The 21,563-nt window shown below is 33.6% G+C and overlaps 1 protein-coding gene across 1 annotated transcript in view; it reads left to right on the top strand.

Moving 5' to 3' along the window:
* Window positions 1-15,419, top strand: part of LOC123555035 (uncharacterized) — a 30,801-nt gene extending 15,382 nt beyond the window's left edge. The window contains exon 2 of the mRNA XM_045345564.2: window positions 10,739-15,419. Within this exon, the coding sequence (XP_045201499.2) occupies window positions 10,762-12,273 (1,512 nt within the window). The 5' untranslated portion in view covers window positions 10,739-10,761 and the 3' untranslated portion in view covers window positions 12,274-15,419. The remainder of the gene's footprint in view (window positions 1-10,738) is intronic.
* The last annotated feature ends 6,144 nt before the right edge of the window (window positions 15,420-21,563 follow it).

Below are 21,563 nucleotides of genomic sequence, written 5' to 3'. Positions count from 1 at the left end.
GCATGTACAGGCTTTCAAAGCTGATTTTCAATCATCCTCTAGGGTACCAAATATGTTCAACAACGTTTCATTAAAGCATTCTGGCATCCCATTTCCTTGGGGTGGTATAGAGTAGTCCTAGACGTTTATATATGGATCAGTTTACACGGTGCACGTATTACCCAGCTTTCGAATTCCTGCCTTGATTGCTATAGAGACGACTTAGAAGCCATAGTCACAGATGTAATTTACAAATAACAATTTGGCAGAAGGGCGGATAGTTTGATTCTGAGCTGGAAGGATTTGTGCAAATCCGGTGAAATGATCAGTTATAATCAAAATATTTCCAAATCCGCCCTTAGACATTTCAAGAGACAAAACGCACATTCACACCAAGTACATTAGAAACAAGGAATGTACTGGAACATGCTTCGCAAGTTTTGAGATGAATAAAACGAGGGCATTGACGGACACGATGATCCACAGATTGCTTTGTCTGGGGCCAAAAGAACCTTGACCTTATAAGTGAAATGGTACGAGCACACCCTTGATGACCAGCTTCGCCAAGAAGTCCTGTAAAAACTACATCATGACAATTATCAAGTAGTACCAGCTGAACAACAGAATAAACATTTGATGTTGTTTTACGAGAGAGAACACCACCTTCAATGTACAGGTTTCTACACTCAGACAAGTATTTCCTTACTAGTCCGGTTTCATGTGATTTCTTGCGATCTGTTAGTCTATGGCCAGCAAGTAAAATAATTTTTATGCGGGCTTAAGTTGAGTCATTGCCCTGCTCTTGTTTCCAATCGATAAATTTAAGGTCACACCCAACAGAAGTCTCATCTATTAGATTTTCTTCCAAAATTTGCTGTGATAAGAAGATATGCATTATATGGCAGGTATCTGACTTTGACCTGCTGACAGAGCCTGAATAAATGCTTTAATAGCATCGGAAAATAAAAGTGTATTTCTTGAATTACAACTTGGAAGTCTGGACAGTGCATCTGCATCAGAGTTGAGTTTCCTTACTGTCAAGATACGAGTTATATGACCCAGGGGAGGACCTACGCCTTTAGTATCTTGAATATGAAATTGGTCCAATCGCTAAGGTGACCATGTCTTAGACTAGCTGACAAAAGATGTAGTATGTCCTTTGTTAAAACGTATAGCTGTTTTCTAGTCTATCTCATATATAAGATTTTCCACTGGCTACCTTGCCTAAATGATTCGTGTACCAATTATTCGTAAATGATTTCAATTATGAAATAGATAATTTCATGGATCAGGCAAATATCACTCAATGTTTCACCTATCAATCTTCAACTAATGAAATCAGCTCAAACACCTAAAGGCTGAAGATACTATACTTGACTGGTCTTTTTGTTGACGTTTCCGTCAGCCAATATCTTTGAATCTACAACATACGAGGGGCCTTCGTGGCCGAGTGGTTAAGGTCGCTGTCTTGCAGTCACTTGCCCCTCATCGATATGGGTTCGAGCCTTGCTCGGGGCGTCGAATTCTTCATGTAAAGAAGTCATCAAGCTGGCTTACAGAAGGTCGGTGGTTCTACCCAAGTGCCCGCTCGTGATGAAATAATGCACGGAGGGGCACCTTGGGTCTTCCTCCACCATCAAAGCTGGAAGGTCGCCAAAGGACCTATGACTGAGTCGGCGCACCGTTAACCAGCAAAATAAATAAACGAATAACAACATACGAGTCCTATCGTATAGATGTTCAGCATATGTCTTTTTATTGAAGCTGTAACTCTATATTGTAAACAGAGCATGTTTGATATCAAATAAGGTTAAGAAATTCAACAGTTTTAGTTGTTTATTTCAGCAGAACACCAGGGAGAATTTAATGTCAATAATAGTCTAAAATCATTTACCAGAGATTTGTCACAAGTTTTCACGACCTTGTTTGTCAACCAAGTTGAAAAGTGTCCCAAATGACCAGCTTGGCCACTTATATAAGCTCTGAAAGTGCCAGGACTGTTAGAATTGACCAATCATATGGTTCCATTTGTCCTGTAAGTCTGGCAGGATGACAGGATTTTTATTGGAATGGCGGCCATATTGCCAGGAATATTTTAGAAAAAGTGAATTTACATAAATAATATGAATGATAATATGCTAAAAACACTTAAAATACAAGCCTTACTAGTCATTTCAAATGTTTAACCAAAAGCTTTAATAAAAACTCATAAAAGGAAAGAATTATTAAGGAATATAAATTCCTAGATGCAAGGATTTTGAATATTCCCGCCTGCCAAACTTAGAGGTCATAGCTGGACAAATCATTATTACAAAATACTGCAAGAATGGCTGAAAGATAGAAAAGTTACATAGTTTCTAGATGAGAAAACATTAAAAAGTTTCATGTGACACATAATATGTGAAGAACTAGCAACTAATTATTTATAAAGAGGCCTTGGAAATTTGACCCAAGGTAGACAACTCTTGTCGGCCATTTTGAAGCCAGTTTACAAAAAGGTTAGAAAATCAATGATTTCTTCAAATATAACCCCTTAATAAATGTCCTATAAAGTCCTATATGTTCAAGATGTCCTATAACATTGTATAAATATCTTAATTTGTGAGATATTCTCTTAGAATACATAAAATAGTGTCACAGTCTCGAGAAGTTCAGAAATCCTGGCAGGTAAGTGCCTTAAATACCTCCAAATATAAGCTTTATTATCAATTTATTCTGTTAGTAAAGTATCCTACATTGTCATCCAAAGTTTATATATTATGCTTCATTTAAGATATACTGTCTAGATTGTTTATTTATAAAAATAGCCACATGTAAGCTTGAGGTTAAATTTGGTATTGAAATTCTGAGTCTATTACAATATGTTTGCCCTGACTCCTGGATGTTCATCGCCTATATGCTATCACGTGTAGCATTTAACTATCATATAGATTTAGCTCCGATGCCTCGGCTGTACTTCGCAAACAACGCTGAGCTTCGTCTGTAAGCTGGAACTCTCCTACTATCTCAGTAGATTACCAAAAACTCTTCATTTATAGTGGATAATATATTTGGCTAAGCCAATTTACAATATGGTCCACACATGAATAAAATTATGACACATAAAACAGACAAAGATATAAGTTATCAGAAAAGTAATATGAGAATGCAAGATTATATACAATAAAGGACACTGTATTTAAGGTACTTCCACAATCTTGAATTTTGAGTGACCTTCATTTGCGGTGTGAAAATGTAGTGAACAAAAGCTTTCAAATGCAGGTGTTCCATAGCACAAAAACAGCTCAGTTTGCAAGACCTGAACTAAACGTAGCTGTATGAAAAGTAATACTGAAATCTGGAAATAAACAAAGCAGATATTTTTCCTGTATTTTTCCAAATTTTTGGTTAGATTTATAAATCCTTTCCAAATACTTTATGAAAAATTCATGAATGGCAAAAGTTAGTTCAAAGTTTCAATTAATGCATAGGAGAATTGTCTTACTGAATAGAACTAAAGGTATTACAAAATCTGTTTTTAAATCTGACCACTTCATGTATTAAAACGAAAATACACTTGTACATGTTGCATTTTTCAGCATACATAAAAGTAGTGCAATGTGCGGACAATGATTTTTCTATTTATGGTGTACCAAGCTGCCTAAAATTGTATGACAAGTCTCAGACTTAATGTGAACAAGATTTGGCAACTATCCAAAATTCGTTTCAAGGATTGTGCAAGTATAAGAAATGTTTAATTTGTTATACTGGAATTTATGTACTTACGCGCTGCTTATCTCACGGAAAATTTGGTGGAAATTGAATTTTCGGCACTTTCTGCGGTAACTACCGAAATTACTTAACGTAACTTTCTCACATATATCTGATTGTATATTTAAAAATTATATTAACAATCAAAATATTTGCTTTATCGCGATATATGCAAATATTTTAGACAATCTTGAGACATTGGGCCACAGTATTTCCGCATACTGGTCCAGGACAGGTTATATGTGTATAGTGATTCCTTATTAGATGTCTCGTGCGTCGTAAACTAACCAAATTTGATCTATCGTTTTTTATACAATATGAGAATTTATGCAGGATGTTGTTAAAAACACAGTCAGAAAAAAACGCAGAAAAACGTACAACCAAATACGTTAGGAGATAATACAATTTGTATACAATTGTAGATAACTACGAAACAGACAAAATGCAATCGGTTGAACTTTTCGCGCGAAAACCTGATGATTAAGATCAGAAATATCTCAAAAGTAACTTTTTTGTTTCTTGGTTCTTTGTTAAAGAATGATATTTTTTCACACTTTCATAGATTTAAACTGATAATAAATGTGTAATTCCGGCGTAAAAATGGACACTGACTTTACATTACCGCGGTGTTGACAGCGGTCCAGTACTAAGAATGTCTACGAAACCAAGGATAACGAGTTCTTCGTCTGAAAATTACGAACATTGGGATCAGTGTTCAGTATACACCTGAAAATAATAGACTTGCTATTTGCCAAGATCACACTTCTTTTCTATCGTCGTTAATATAAAGTAGACTTTGAAATATTCGTACACATGCATAATCTCATAAACACTTTTTTAAATGTATGTTCTCTGAAATTAACAAATAACTGGCTCAACAGAGACACCACACTTTAAAGTAAATTCAGTTTATTCACCACGAGGTTCAAAATGCACGGGAGTCTCGTGATAGTATATGCCTTTAATTTCACATGGTTGAAGTGTATATACAAATAGTTAAAATTGCTTCGTTTTATTTCTCACGGAAAATTTCGGAAGGTTTTTGATATTGGAATAATTATAGAACATATATGCTTTTAAAGTTGAAAGTTGATTGTAAAACTGAAACAAGTAAGCACTTTTACTTTTCAGCAATGTCCCTCAGGTGAAATTTGGCATTGTTTCCAAAGAGAAATCAGTTTTGTGTCATATTGAAATGCGTTGTTCGGCTGAAACATATAGTTCCCGGAAAAGTTCTAAAATGGTTTATGTTGGGGATTTTTGTTTTATTTATAAATTCAACACAATGTGCAATATTTCCAGTTTTTGAAAATGATTGAACTTGAACTTTATTTTAGAAAAAGTTCCGATCTTTCATTAATATTTTGCCAGCGGATGCTTACAAATTTTAAGTGAAACGGCTTTCTTGTCCAAGAGAGATGTGTAAAGCGAAAAACTATCATTACACATTGCGTTTATTCTTTAAATATAAAGGATCGGTAACAGATTAAGGAGATCGGACAGTGCAAAACTATACTAATTGGATATCTCTTACCATGAATAAGGAGACATTTATATTTCAGTAAGGAAATCTGAGGTAAAAGAACAATTATATATTTAATTCCCTGAAACAAACATGGCGGCGAAATATTTTAGAAAAACTTTGCACGTGTTTTGCGCATTAGAATGTTTAACGACATTTTGTTGAAAAAAGTAACGCTCGTGTGCACTATTTTGGCATTTCTCTGATTTGAAAATAAATATTTTATAGTAATTTAGGTTGCAGACGATATCAAAATGTTGCAACAAAAATGTTCACTCATTTTCTTCCAAAGCACTGTGGAGGTAGGGTTCAGCGTAGCTTTCATGCTCGCAAGTTTACCTACAGATATATCTTTTCAACTTTTATCATACAGTTTTTATGTCCTTGTATTTCGAAAGCTGTTTCGAGGATTCTGATTTTTCACTTGAACTTCTAATTTCAATTTGCGGAAGTACCTTAATAATTGGAGTAACTATTAACAATGAAATTGGAGAGAGATGGTAGAGACAGTTATTCCTGACATTTAATTGCAATTATGACTTATTGTACTGTCAGAGTATTGCCACTGAAGGTACGATCTTTTTTAATTTCTCCAGGGTATCTGAAGAACGTATATGTTTAGGTGTATTATTCCAGATAATTTTTCCAGAGTAGTGCAAAGTTTTGCGAGAAAAAAAATCCTTTTTTGGCATAGGTACTATTAGTTCATCATTTTCTCTAGATTTAAGTTCACGATCGGATGTTTGCTTTTGAGTAAATTTTTAACTAACGTAATCTGGACAATAATCACGAATCGATTTATATACTAGGATTGCTTTTTTATATTTAATTCGGTCAGAAAAAGTCATCCATTTCAATTTTGTAAATAATTCAGCAGATGGAGCATCAAATTTTTGTCAAAAATAATTCTTGCAGCAAGTTTTTGGAATTTCAAAACAGTTTCTAAAAGCTCGTCACTGCAGTTTCCCCATATGGTGCAGCAATAATCAAGATGTGGCAAAATATAGGCATTGAAAAATAGCTTTCGGGAGTGTAAGTTTAGGAAAGATTTTATTCGCAACAAGATATAAATATGCATTGCATTTTTTTATGGTTTGTTCAACCTGAGACTTCCAGTTTAGATGGTTATCAACATGTACTCCTAAACGTTTCTCAGTGGATGATTATGAAAGTCGTTGACCCTGCATTTGAATAGTATTACAGGTTGTGTGATTTGTTATTTTATTGTTGTTATATGAGGCAGTGATATACATAGCTTTTGTTTTGAATGTATTATTGTGTACTTCCGTTATTGATTTACCCGAGGCAGATATTGTTGTACCATCTGCAAACATGTCAATTGATGATTTGCCTGTGTGTAGTGGAAGGTCATTGATATACAGTATGAACATTACTGGCCCAAAAACAGAGCCCTGGGATACATCAGCAGAAATATCTTGGGCAGAAGATAGCTGACCAGCTACACAAACGTTTTGGGAACGGTTCTCTAAATATGATGATAACCTTGCTATAGAAGATTCACTGAAGTTGTACAATTTTAGTTTGTCTATTAACAGAGAGTAGTTAACTAGATCAAAGGCTTTGGTTAGGTCTAAGAAAATAGTTCCAACATAAGAGTTATTATTTATAGCAGTAATCCATTCACCGATTATGTTTGTGAGGACAGATTCACAAGAATGGTTCAAACGAAAGCTTGATTGTTTTGAATGAAGGAGATTATTTATTTCTAGGAATTTTTTCATTTGATTGGATACATGTCTTTCTATAAGTTTATATAAAATTGGGAGTATTGATATTGGTCTGTAATTACTTTTGTCTGATTTTGAATTCTTTTTGAAAACTGGTGTTATTTTTGCTGTTTTAAATTTTTCTGGAAATTTACATGTATTTATATTTAGATTTACTATCTTTCTGAGTGGTTGACAAATTATTTTGTGACTTATTTTCAGTAATCTTGGACCAATTTCATCTAAACCAGTTGCTTTTGATTCAGCAAGTGAGGGATATCTGGTTAAGGGTCACTCAAGGTAAATCGCTATGAAATTACCTTGCAATCGGATCAGAGATTTGAAAGAATTTGTAAGGGAGTCACCAAAGAAACCTTTCTGTGTTACTGTTTCAAAATCAGGCAAGCAATTTCTCTGAAGAGTTAGGTCCATGTTTCGAAAAAGAAAGTGCGTACATCACCAAATCATAGAAAGAAAGAATTGTTTAACATGAAAATTAAACAGCATGTAAGACATTGATATTATTCTACAAAACCACTATCAGTTTATTCATATATGTATTGAATTTTTAAAAAAGCTGTAACTTGCATTTGCGACAATGTACGAGTGCTTAAACTTTACAAAACTAGGTTAAAAATCGGTTTTGATCATTGTTTACCTTTATTTCTCTTTAAAAATTTCATTCTGATTTAAAGGGGGACAACTCTTTTTGAATATTTAGAGCATCCAGTTCTGCGGGACAGAACGGTAATAAAATGTATTGGACAGACGGGTTGTTTATAAAGATGTTGTTTGTTTTATTTAATTACTAAAAATCTCTGTGGCTTTGTGATATACTGCTAGACCTTAAAAAGATATCTTAAAGTTTTCATTTCGGGTGCTATGGAAACCAGAAAATTGTAATGACCACTTAGATGTGAAGGAATTTAAAAGAAGGCTACCCTAGAAAAACTCCTTTGAAGTTTGCTTGAAATCTTCATAGTGATGTCACCGATGTGGCTTTTTGTGTATCGGCCTATGCCATAGTACTTATTATCGTGGTATTGATATATACATGTATACTATGTCGTTTATCATAGGTGGGTCGTAGGTTCTCAACGCAAGGATCTGTAAAATATATGTTAATAATATATTTTAATAGATAAGTAACAGCTGCGCTGAACGATAGATGTACAGACATTAATCATAAACATGGTCATGGTTGATGTCGATGCATCGATTGGTCAGTGCAGTAAAATAATTAGAATAACAATAGAATAGTGATAGGAGTGCAAAGGTTACAAAGATATGGTAAGTATACTACGAACCACGGAGTTACGTTCCCTATCGTACAACAACTATCTACACTACATACTACGGACAGTAGGGTCAAAATGGTCGGATGATATAAAACACCAAGAATGAACCAGACTATTAGTGTTTTATTATTATTCCTTCTCTTGAGAAGGAATATTATAGTTCAATAAGTCACACTTGACTGAGCTACTGATACCGAAAGCTGTTGTCATTACAAGCTGGCCAATAAAACTCCGTGACCTTAGAAATAACCTCTGACGTTAGACTATTCTCCGACCAGATAGACATATATCAGCAAATTTAAATGTAAACAGCTAAATATTATCGTTACCTTGAAATGCATAGTTAATATATGAAAACAAACCCCATTGCGACCCTCTAATTATGTGCAACAAATTCACGCATCGAATCGTAAATGATTAACCGGGTCAATGTCTTATTACCGTATTTACTCTACTGAAAGTGGTAACAGATTTAATTTGTTGTTGGATTTAACAATTTATGTTAAATAACTAGCGTAAATACTTACTTGAAATTTTTTGGCAGTATAAAACAGACATTGCAACCAAAATTTTACAAGATGATCATTTTATATTTATATAGATATGCCCTAGAAGGAACTTTTGCTATGCTTTAACTTGTTTATTAGTATAGTCTAATAAATCGACCTGTGACAGTGATTTAGAAGGAGATATTCCTAAAAGAAACTTTGGAAGTCTTTCGCTCTGAATAATGAAGCATACTTTTCGGCTTTTGTGTAGTTATATTGAAATGTTATGCGGAATGTAAGAAAATGGCTGATGATAACTGTTGTTATTGGGAATATAGTTCGGTGAAAGGTTACTTAATCCGGTCATTTTCAAATAAAAATTGGACAGTGTGATTCCTAATACTAATAAATAATTAATATTATTAATTTCCGTTTCTATTCATAATTTTGTACCTATAATTGTGCTATAAAATTGTTCAAATTTCAGTATAAAATAGTGGTTTCTTAAATTAAATTAATGTTACCACGGAATTATGTAACCTATGTATCTAAATGTAAAATTCGAAAGTGTTGACACTATTCTGTTTAAGGAACACATCTTCACATTTCTATCTGTATTTTAACACAATCCATGTGAATAATATTTGCAAGCAAAATGATTTTGTCCATCAAAATGTCAAACCAGGAGTACTACTGTAAGTAGTTTAACTTTTGAACTTTGTTGAAATAAATGCAAACAACCCGAACATATTACTTACTTTAAAAATAAAATGAGCCGCACCATGAGAAAGCCAACATAGTGGGTTTGCGACAAGCATGGATCAAGACCAGCCTGCGCATCCGTTTTTGTCAGAATGATTGCATTGTAGAGCTCAAGGCCGACTTTCAAAATGGGTTATCTGGGGTCAAAAACTAGGTCACTAGGTCATATCAAAGAAAACCCTTGTGTATGCGATAGAGGCTGTATTTTTCAATTGATCTTTATGAATTTTGGTCAGAATAATTGCCTTAATGAAATTAGGTCAAGTTTAAAAATTAGTCATCTGGGATTAAATTTTAGGTCACTAGGTCAAATCAAAGAAAAACCTTACGTATGCAATAGGGGTTGCATTTTACACTGAATCTTCATGAAATATAATCAGACTGTTTGTCTGGATGAAATTTATGTCAAATGTGTATATGGGTCATCTAGGATCAAAAACTAGGTCATCCAGTCAAATTGAAGAAAAACCTTGTATACACAATAGGGGATACATTTTACATTGGATATTCATAAAGTTTAGTCAGAATGATTATCTTGACGAAATCTAGGTAAAGGTAGAATATGGGTAATCTGTGGTCAAAAACTAGGTTTCTAGGTCAAATCAAAGAAAAACCTTGTCTATGCGATAGAGACTGTATTTTTCAATTGATCTTCATGATATTTGGTCAGAATGATAGCACTGATAAAGAGTTAAGGTCAGGTTTGAATATGGGTTATCTGGGGTCAAAAACTAGGCTGCTAGGACAATTCAAAGAAACACATTTTGTATGTGATAGAGGCTGTAATTTTCAATTGAGTTTAATGAAATTTGGCCAGAATGATTGCCTTGATCAAATCTAGGTCAAGTTTGAATGTAGGTCATCTTGGCTCAAAAACTACATACATGTAGGTCACTAGGTCAAATTGAAGAAAATACTTGTTTACACTTAAGAGACCACATTTCCAAACTTAATGAAAATGGGTCAGAATATTTGTTTCCATGAAATCACTAAGTCAAACATGTTTACACTGTTATGGTGTGTTTCTCAGGTGAGCGACCTGGGGTCATCTTGACCCTCTTGTTTTAATGTGCAATGACACACAATAATTCATAGAGTTGTATTTAATATTCACTATTCTATTTCAGTTAACTGACATATGATGGATTTTGCAACATGAAGGATTTGGATTTTGACAGGTGACCTAATTTGTTTCTCTTCTTTTCCTTTCAGAAGTATTGAAAGTAACTTCAGAAATGGTAAAAATTATGAGAATAAAGGTGTTGAGGAAGACCGCAATTGTTGTCACAGTGTCATGTTTCTTCATTGCTTGCCTTACTGTGTGGAAAAATACACATAGACCTCAGAGGAAGTTCGAAAATACGCAAGTTAAAATAGGCATTTTGATTCCATTTCATGACATAAAATTTTCGCTCGACGATGTTTTTAAGTTGAAGACTGCGAATGATCAATTTGCATTCAAAGTATACAGGAGAAATGGTAATGTTGAAAAACGCCTAAATACCGATTTAAATGTCAATAATGGAGTCGCATCCTTTGGAGCATCTACTAAAACATTCACCCAGACGGTAAATCATTTGGCACATAGATCGGTAAAAGACGGCATGGATTACCTGATTTTGGTATGTAATGGCATGTTTTCTAATGTCCTCAATAGAGACGGGATAAAATATTCAATAAAGAAGCTTAAAGAACACATTGTATCAGACCTTGGCATAGTTGTCACATCCGAATTTGGTGAAACACAATTGACGCGGCCGTATTTTATTGTCATGCATCAGTCTCATCTGGAAGTGTTCAAACATTTCTTCCCCGTTGATCTTGATTTAGACAATTTGGAAGCAATTCAGTGGATTACGGATATTTATAAACCATATCATATCACAGAACTGAAAGTTCAAAACTCTACGGAGTCATTGCAATTGAGCGTTCAGTTTAAATTTGGAAACAGTTTGAACGATAAACCTTTAGAACAATATCGAAATAAAATCACTAACTATATCATTTCAAAGCAGTCAGTCCATATTGTTTCTTACTCATTATTTGGTTCAAATACCCGTTACACAGACGGCGCACTGGCAAATACAGAATTAATTAAAACCATATATCCGAGCTGGATAGTGTGGTTATATCACGACAACACCGTCTCCTTAAATATAACATCTACTCTTTGTGAGAAAACCATCGTAAAATGTATAGATATGACAGGAATTATGTTAAAAAACAAAATGTCTTGGCGTTTTCTGGTCGCTTCTGTGCCTTTTGTGTCACGATATATAATAAGGGATATAGATTCAAGGTTATCTGCACGTGAGAAAGCGGCCGTAGATGAATGGATTGCGTCTGGAAAAAGATTTCACGTGATGCGTGATCACCCATCACACTCTTCCTACGCTATGAGTGGTGGAATGTGGGGTGGTACAAGGGAAGCCATTCCTAACATGGAACTTTTGTTAAAACATCGAGTTATGAACGACAAATACCTTCAAGACATGAACTTCCTTAATAGCATAGTATGGCCGATTGCGCAACATTCTGTGTACCAGCATGACTCTTTCTCATGCGACCGATTCGGAGGAGGTCATCCGTTTCCTTCGAAACGTGTTGGACTGGAGCATGTCGGAAGCATTTATATAAATGGAAAAATGAGGAAAATAGACACGGATATTTTAAACAATTCAAAAGCGCCAGCACAATGTCAGTTTAATTCTAAAACCAAAAGCAAGCAGATTCATCGCTTGACTTAACATAAACAGCTTAATATCAGTTCTTAAGATATCGACCAAAATTCACTAAAGTATCACTTTAAATGTGAAATGTTGGATTCCTGACGTTAAATTGTATCTATTAAAATCAGTTTTCATCACCTACTACGCGTAAAACAGTAATTAAAACTGCCAAATATTATAGAAAAAGATACCAATTTTGTGGTAACTAATTACAGAATCTTACGTCTTAGCATAAAAAAATAATAAACCTTATTTTAGAGAGTATTCGCATGTAGTATTATCAGAAATATACATAAGTTTTTTCGATTGTTTTATTTGTAGTGCGTAAAAAATCTGAAAAATCATATAGATTAGTCAATGACTTGAGTGGCGTACAATGTAGTGAAATAACTTCCGCAAAAGCAGACATTCATAATGTTAATCAAAAACATAAAACTTAGGAAACTCAGACCCGTACCTTGGAAAGTGATAGAAATAGAATCTGCATTGACTGATCTCAAAATGCGGCAAATGAGAGAAAATCTAATCTTTTATGGAAAAGCAGAAGCAACGGGCGGTCAAACTGAGAAATTGTCAGGAAATCATCTGGAAAAAAAACATAAGACATTTTTGGAATGCCCAAAGAAGCTACAAATAGCATCAAAATTTATTTTGCAAACAGAGTTGAGAAAGAGGACAAAAAGTGAAACAAGAGCTCCGTAGGACAGCCAATGCTTGACTTATCGAATTGTTGTCCTATGGGACTTGATTATGTGAGGTTGGTTATTGACCTAGAAAAAAAATCTAAGTTATATGCCTTTAAATAATAGCTATATATTTACTTTAACCAGGATTCTTTTAAGTCCAAATTGGTGTGCATAATTTGCCCAAATTACGTGTCACAGTTATAGGACTTGATCCTGTGAGGTTGGTTATTGACCTAGAAGAAAGAAAAGATAAGTTTCAAAGCTATATGCCTTTAAATTATAGCTATATGTATTTGCACGCAAACTGTAACCAAGATTTTATAAGTCCAAAAGAACGCATAATTTATCCAAAATCTATGTCAGAGTTATGTGACTTAATGCTATATTCTCGTTTTATAACCCCGAAGACACATGTGAAGTTTCAATTCAACGTCTGCATTGGTTCTGCATTGGTTTTGGAGACTGTAACATTAAAGCAAAACTTTTACCAGGATTTTTTAAGTCCAAAAGTAGCTGATTCCCATGTGTTAGTCACGCCTTTAATTTAGTCCAGCTGCTTTTATGAAATGAATACCAGCTTAAGTATAAAAACAAGAAACGCGGCAATGCCACGAAACCAGGTTTTCAACACTTTTCATAAGAATAAAAAAGTATACCGAAGCACAGTGCACCACTTTAAAGCATAACCCTAACCCTAACCCTATTTTTAGTAACAATGACCTTGACCTTGATCCCAGAAACCCCAAGATCAATATCAAGCTACAACGTTATATAAGCTTTCTATACACCAAGTTTCATCATGATAGCTCATTCCTAAGTTAAGTTATTGACCGGAAACTCTTTTTCTATTTTAAGTAACAGTGACCTTGACCTTGAACCCAGAAACCCCAAAATCAATCCCAGCCTTTGTCTTGATATAAGCTACATACATACCAAGTTTTATATAAATATCTTTACCGAAACAAAAGTTATTGAACGGAAACACCAGTTTGACGCCGCCGCCCGCCCATCCGCCCGACCAACGACATACCCCAATCTAATATCTCAGGTTTTCGTTGAAAACCTGGTTAATTAGATTAAATTTCTTCTAAATTGCTATCATAACTGTGCAGTCATAGTATATCGTAATATATGATCCAGTTTAAATATATTGATACAAGATTTCATGCAGATATAATAACAATATTATTGCTAAAGCTTTCCCGTACTTTTCCCACATGTGTAAGAGTTTTTACGGTTTAGGTGAGGATTATCAATAATAGTTACAGTATTCTTTAACCGCTTGTATAATATTGTCCGTAAGTATTGACCTGGCGCTCAATAACCTTCGCCAATATTTTCGGGCGTTTTCGTAATTTTACGCGATATTGTGTCTTGAAAATATCTAGATTTATCAAAATAATAAACTTAGATAACCAAAAGCATAGTGGTGTAGTGGTAAGCTCTCCGACTTGGAATCGCGATACCAGGAGTTCGAATTAATTACTAACCATTTTTTTTATATAATTTCGTGTGCTTGTATTTGTATCTATTCTACATTATTTTATGAAACATTTTATTTTGTGTCATTAACAACAGTTCTTTGAATTGTCCGTTGAATGAATGAATGAATGAATGAACGAATGAATGATAAATTAATTAATTAATTAATTAATTAATACTTGTCCGGTCCTGAAGATTTTAAACGACATTTTGTAGAACGGTGTTATGAACGTGGAAGAATGTTGATTAATTGCAGAGTATTTTGTTGATAAGCCATGATAAGTGTGACAATTTTTCCGTCTGTTAATTTTACAGATAAGATAAAAAGCAAAAATATTTCGATCAGGACTTGACTTCGAACACACAACCCTGAAGTTATTTGCAAAACGCGTTGTCCGCACAGCTATATCTGCACATGATGCATGATGGTATATAATTGGCTTTTCGATAGTTATATCGTTATTTAGGTTCGGATACTGAAAATTAATTTACTGAAACATAAGCACACCCTATAAACGACTGTACTCCCCCTCATGCTCTTACGAGTGATCAAAACAATAAACTGACAGCTACAAGTTGAAAAACAACATTTTAAAGTGACTGATTTGCTTTGAAGGTATGTATATTTACATTCTATTGGAAGCTGAACATGATTTGTTTCTGTATATAATGTGTTTGTCTAATTACAGGTAGAATTATAGCAAAAAAACTCGATTGATAACTGATTTCGTCCAGAAATTGTACATTGTCGGCGTCAAAAGTACATATTTTCTTGCTTGAAAAATTACCTTCATGTAAATTCAACTCTTTCATGGATAAAGAAGCAATATTAGTTTGGTGAAATTAAATAAAATCATTTACTCACTCTTAAGTCGTGAGTAAATCAGTTATTCACTAATTCCATGTTCCTAACTACAGAAAAGACAAAGAATGATATAGGATACAGGTTTTTACTATTTGACAGCATTTCAATGAACAGTAAAATCGTATAAATTTCGTTTATTGTTAGCGTCTTCTGTCTTGTCGTATTGCTCAATATGCATCGGACAGCTGTACTGTAGTCCAGCGAGGACCGTCAGAGTTAAATGCTCTTCCTGAAAAATACTGTTCGTATTTAAAGCTAATGTTATAAAATACATTATGTTCGAATCTAACTGTCTTTTTCTAAAAGATATACCAGCTGCTGAAAAGAAAAACAAATTATTATTGCCCGCTTTACTTTGACCTGTTTACGCCTTCCTTCTTCAAAAGGGCGGTGGGTGGGATATATCTAAACTAAATAATTTCAATCTTGTTCTGTCAAATGTAGAACCTCGAGTGACAATATACACAAAACACCGCTTAAATAATACACTGAAAAGCATGAAATTACCTTGAAAAGAAGAATTAAAGGCGGTAAAAAATATATGCAGGAGCGTATAAAGAGGGGAACACAAAAAGCAAGGGTTAGCAAACGATGAAAAAACGTGAATAATTTTATTTACTAACTCTTAAGTCGTGAGTAAATCAATTATTCACTAATTACATGTTCCTAACTACAGAAAAGACAAAGAATAATATAGGATACAGGTTTTTACTATTTGACAGCATTTCAATCGAGCAAAACAAAGAAGGTAATTTTAGAATTTCGTGATTCAAATAAATGCAAGTTATGAAAAAGATGGTACTCCTGATTCTAATGTTTATGAATAAAGTGAATCTTATAATAATCAACTTGTTTAGGTATAAATATTTTAAAGAAAAACTAGATTTTATATAAAAGAAATTATACTCACTGTACTTTATTCTACCCGATATATAATCTGGTTCAGGAGCCAATTAAAAGCTCAGGAGGAAACAAGAATCTATGTTGCAGATTAGACCCACGTCACTGCTTTTTGAAAAAAAACAGGCTGAAAATGAAAAAGAGTCTATTAACATTTACAAAAAATAAAAAGATTTCAGCCCGTGATAGAAACACATGTACTATTTTAAATATTCTGAAAGAACAAACGTTGATTAATATCTAAATGTTTCACAAATAATGTTAACAACTAAAAACGAGTAAACTACTCTAAACAAAAATTTAAGGATAAATGCGATCTTTTGCAACCAAATAGACGACGGGTAAACGAAATAACTGCGTCCACATAATTACGACAACCGACCTCTAAACAACAGAAAACAACAAGTAACGCAAATCTTTGCACAACCCAAATTAGTCAACGGGTGAACGCACTCTCTATACAGCCAAATGTAATCGGGTAGACGCAGTCTCTGCACTAACGCACTGAATACACTCAAGTTCCTATGCAAAAGGCAACGGGTAAAGCAAATTCTGCACAACCCAAATAGGTAACGGGTAAACGTACTCTCTGTGCAACCCACTTTGACGACAATTTAATGCAATCTCTAGTAAGCGCAATCAAGTGGTAAGCGCAATCTCTGCACAACAGATAATGGGTAAACGCAATCTTCATAACATGGCAATCAGTAAACGCAGTCTCTGCATAACTCAATGCGATACGTTAATCGCAATTATTTCATTTTCAAATTTTAGCTGAATTTGTTCAACAAAATTGAAATTTTTAATGCTAATAATCCACATTACTTGCTTAATTAAAACTTTTCACAAATCAACCCGCAAAATGAAAATAACAATTGTAAGCCATTATAGTGTGAATTCACTTCAGTACTCTTGCGAAAATATCACGTAAGAAAATATACATACAAAATTACTTTTCTTATTGCAGGAGTCGAGTAACAATAAACGTTTGCTGTCGAAGCTGTATTAGTCCTTGAGAATACCTCAAAGATTCCAAATTAAATATCTGAAATAAAAATGCATTTGAACATCTTTAATTATAACTCTTGAAAATTCAACCAACTTAAATTCAAAACTACTTTATTCATTAAAAAACTGAAAATTTAATTTGACAACAGACTTATTTAAAGAAAACAAGTAATCTGCTAAGATAGTGTATCACTACATTCCTATAAAATCCGAAATTTTTACTATGAAACAAACTTTTAAATAAAAGAAATGAATTTTAATGAATCTATCATATGTGTACTGAAACATCATTTAAACATTTAAAATATATGCACAATGTAATATTACAAAATTAATTTAATATCTAATAAACATCGGAACAATTGCTGAAAGTTAGTTGTCCGCATTCCAAAGCCTTAAAATCTCATGTTGAAAAGATATGTGATATGAAAATCTCTAACTAATATTTAATGTAATCGGATCATTAAAAAATCTTAATATTTAACATATAACATTATTTATACTTATCTGAACTTTTCTTCGTTTCTTGTTCTCTCCCAAGTCATACAACCATTTCAAAACACTCATCTCAAAATTAGGTAAAGAAATTGTTTAAAGAAAAACCATGATTAATTTATTATCAAAACGACATCAGTTTCAACATTACATATTTAATAACTAAACACAATTGCATTCTAAGAGGAATCCATTATTAAGGATGTACGAGCGTTTTTTAAGGATCCGCCATTTTGAAAAATGTTTCTCCGAATAGTGCTTTCTAACAAAAGTTTTGCCAAAAATCAATGGTAGATAATTAAAATATGGCTAATAATGTACCATTTAAGCAAATAAATTCTACTTTTCGCGAAAAAAAAATTCACCCTTATTTTTGGCTGGTATTTGCCTAAAATTGACGTAAGATTTACAATGGGGTAGGGGTAGGTAATGTCAAATATCTATTTAAGTAGATTAGGTTTGGTTTTGAAATTTTCCTGACTGATACATATAATAATGAGCTATAATTGAAATAAAAGTTTTCAAGATAGCACATTATATTATCTAGAAAACATACATTAAAACAAAAAGAACAAAAAATATCAAAATTCACCAATTTTTAACAGTTTTTTCATAATAAATCTCTTAGATGCAAGGTGACCCCAACCTTTTTTCTTTCCATTTTGAAGCATTTCTGGGGGTCATTAAAGCTGCAAAATATTTTGAAAATCTTAACGTCAGAATTTTTTTTGTAGATCTAAATACGTTTTTTCCATTGACAATAAAGTGGGTGGGGTAACTATGTCAATATGTGAAAATGAAAGAGAATTGTTAGTGTCATTTATGCTTATATAATACTGGCATCACCTTGTATTCATATTAACCTGTAACACCTGAAATCCCTATAACATTAAGTGGGATATTATATGTTTCATAAAGTATCACCATTTCTCTAATTTTACAAAATTTCAGGAATGCTTAAGCAGTGGGTGAAGAAAATGCCCTATAAAATGAAAACGAGTTCGGTGACCTATGTTTTTCTTTTCTTGTTTGTCTTGGAAACAAATGTTCTTCAAGCCCACAGAGTATGAAAAAATTATTTACGTTAGAAAAAATTCGCTCCCACATCCTTAAGCAAATAACTGTCCAATATGTGCACCTATCGGAGCATAAAGTAAACAACCTTTAAGTGTCTATGATACATGTTCATTAAATGTCTAAATTTAAAGAGACAGACAAGCGTTCTTTTAAATTATCTTTCACATAACCGTCTTTAGCAGAATCCGAGCGCCACCTGCCATGTTTTTTCCATCATCTATTGTCAGTTTCTGAATTAGCACTGATTGTGGCTGCGCCTGATCTAAAAGAATGTAATCCATATTTCTTTGCATCGATTCCTAAACCTGTCATTTTTTCAATAAATATTTCTCTAACTCTGTTGTAAGATAACGGTTTGTTAACAGATCTCAGAATATACATATTAGTCTTTTTACAAAACACCACAGCTCTGAATACATACTGTTCCGAGAATCCCATTAAACCGGCGGCTATTAAGTACCTGCGTAACAAAATTACTGGACACATAATTCTTCCAGTTTTAGCCAGTAACACACGTTGTCCATCTCTATAAATATCAGTCTTAGACTTTTCAATATATAAGGTACAATAATTATCACTAAATTCAATATTACAACGTCTCAAATGTAAAGCTTCAGAAATCCTTAAGAAACCGGCGAAACTAATAACAAATAATGTAATAATTCTCAAATCTGCCAACGTACAGCCTTCAGAAGCAAAATGAGATACTAAAGATTTTAAAATATCTATCGTTATGGGTTCTTTTTTCTGTACGGGCTTAGCAACTTAACGAATACAACCTTCTAGACACAATTTTAACCATTTGTCTATACAGGGATTAGATTTAACATGCGCTATGTCGTGAGACCACTTTATGGCATAAATGATTTAATTTCAATTTACCACATCTTGAATCTTCCACTTGTGTAACAGATACTAAATACAAAGCTACTGTAACCGGTGAAGACGGTAAACATTCAAAACAGCATTTTTGGCACCAAGATACAAAGTTTTTAAGTACGTTTGAGTAATTTCGCACTGTAGAATGTTCCTTACTTGTCAAAACGGTCTCCTTTACTTCTGAAAAAAGCTAACGAAGAAGCATGGAATTACAGCATTTATCAGCTACTTCTTTCCATCTGTTTGATTCAAAAAGGCCTGTAACAATTACTATACGTTTAATACATAATAATTATATCAATCCATAACAATAAAAATGTACAATTTTCTAATAAGAGTTTTGTCCCCTACATTATTGTACCCCCCGACAACAAAGTTGTAAGAGGGGTATACTGGTTTCAGGTTGTCTGTCCGTCTGTCTGTCCGTAGACGCAATCTTGTGCGCACCATCTCTCCTTATCCCCTTGACAGAATTTAATGAAACTTCACACAAGTGATCAGTACCAACAGTAGTTGTGCATTGGGCATGTTAGGTTCTTTCAGAAAATAAATTTGCAGAGTTATGGGACTTTGTTTTTTTTTTGTTACTATACTATATACATAGACACAATCTTGTGCGCACCATCTCTCCTCATCCCCTTGACACAATTTAATGAAACTTCACACAAGTGATCAGTACCAGCAGTAGTTGTGCATGGGGCATGTTAGGTTCTTTTAGAAAAAAAAATTTGCAGAGTTATGGGACTTTGTTTTTTTTTTTGTTACTATACTATATACATAGACACAATCTTGTGGGCCCCATCTCTCCTCATCCCCTTGACACAATTTAATGAAACTTCACACAAGTGATCAGTAACAACAGTAGTTGTGCATGGGGCATGTTAGGTTCTTTCAGAAAAAAAAATTTGCAGAGTTATGGGACTTTGTTTTGTTTTTTGTTACTATATTATATACATAGACACAATCTTGTGCGCACCATCTCTCCTCATCCCCTTGACACAATTTAATGAAACTTCACACAAGTGATCAGTAACAACAGTAGTTGTGCATGGGACATGTTAGGTTCTTTCAGCGACAAAAATTGCAGAGTTATCGGACTTTGTTTCTTGTTAACATACTATGTACATACAGTCTGCATATGCAATCTTGTGCGTGCCTAATCTACCAAACCCTTGCACACAACTTAATGAAACTTCACACAAGTGATCAGTACCAACCCTAGTTGTGCATGGTGCATGTTACATTCTTTTAGATAAATATTCTGCATAGTTATGGGACTTTGTTTTTTGTTACTATACTGTATACATACAGTCTATATACATACAGTCCACATAATAATGCAATCTTGTGTGCGTCAAATTGCAATTACTGTGTCAGTGCATGCGGGGGGTACATTCATCACCTGTAGTGATAGCTCTAGTTACTGTACGTTGTATTATAAACTGCAATCAAGTCTAACAACTAAGACTTTACTGTTGAATTTTTTAGAACCAAAAATAGTATCTTTATTCTTTCCTTGAACATAAATATTTGAAGGGTCTTTAAACAAAAGAACATCGATTGTGTACAGTTCAGAAATAGATGTTTGCCCAAAACTCATAGGGAAAAACGGACTAGAAGGCCAATAAGGCAACACCAGAGTTCCCTTTGCCTTGCAAGCTACTGAGTGTTTTATTACTTTAGGCACCACAGACGGTACTAGCCAGTTATTGTCACTGAACCAGTTTTGAGTGAACGCATCAACATTTTCAGACGTAGGTGTCCAAAATAACGAAATTAACCTACAAAGTTTAGTATGATAATCATTGGCAAATCTATCCACATCGTGCGGTCCAAACATGCTGTCAATAAAATGAAAAACGTCGTCTGAAACACCATAATCATCAAAATCAATTATCTTACTGTACTCATCTGCC

This window comes from Mercenaria mercenaria, chromosome 15, assembly GCF_021730395.1.
Source record: "Mercenaria mercenaria strain notata chromosome 15, MADL_Memer_1, whole genome shotgun sequence".
Taxonomy (NCBI): domain Eukaryota; kingdom Metazoa; phylum Mollusca; class Bivalvia; order Venerida; family Veneridae; genus Mercenaria; species Mercenaria mercenaria.
Note: the sequence above shows the minus strand (reverse complement) of the source record. Positions and strands in the feature narration are given on the sequence as shown.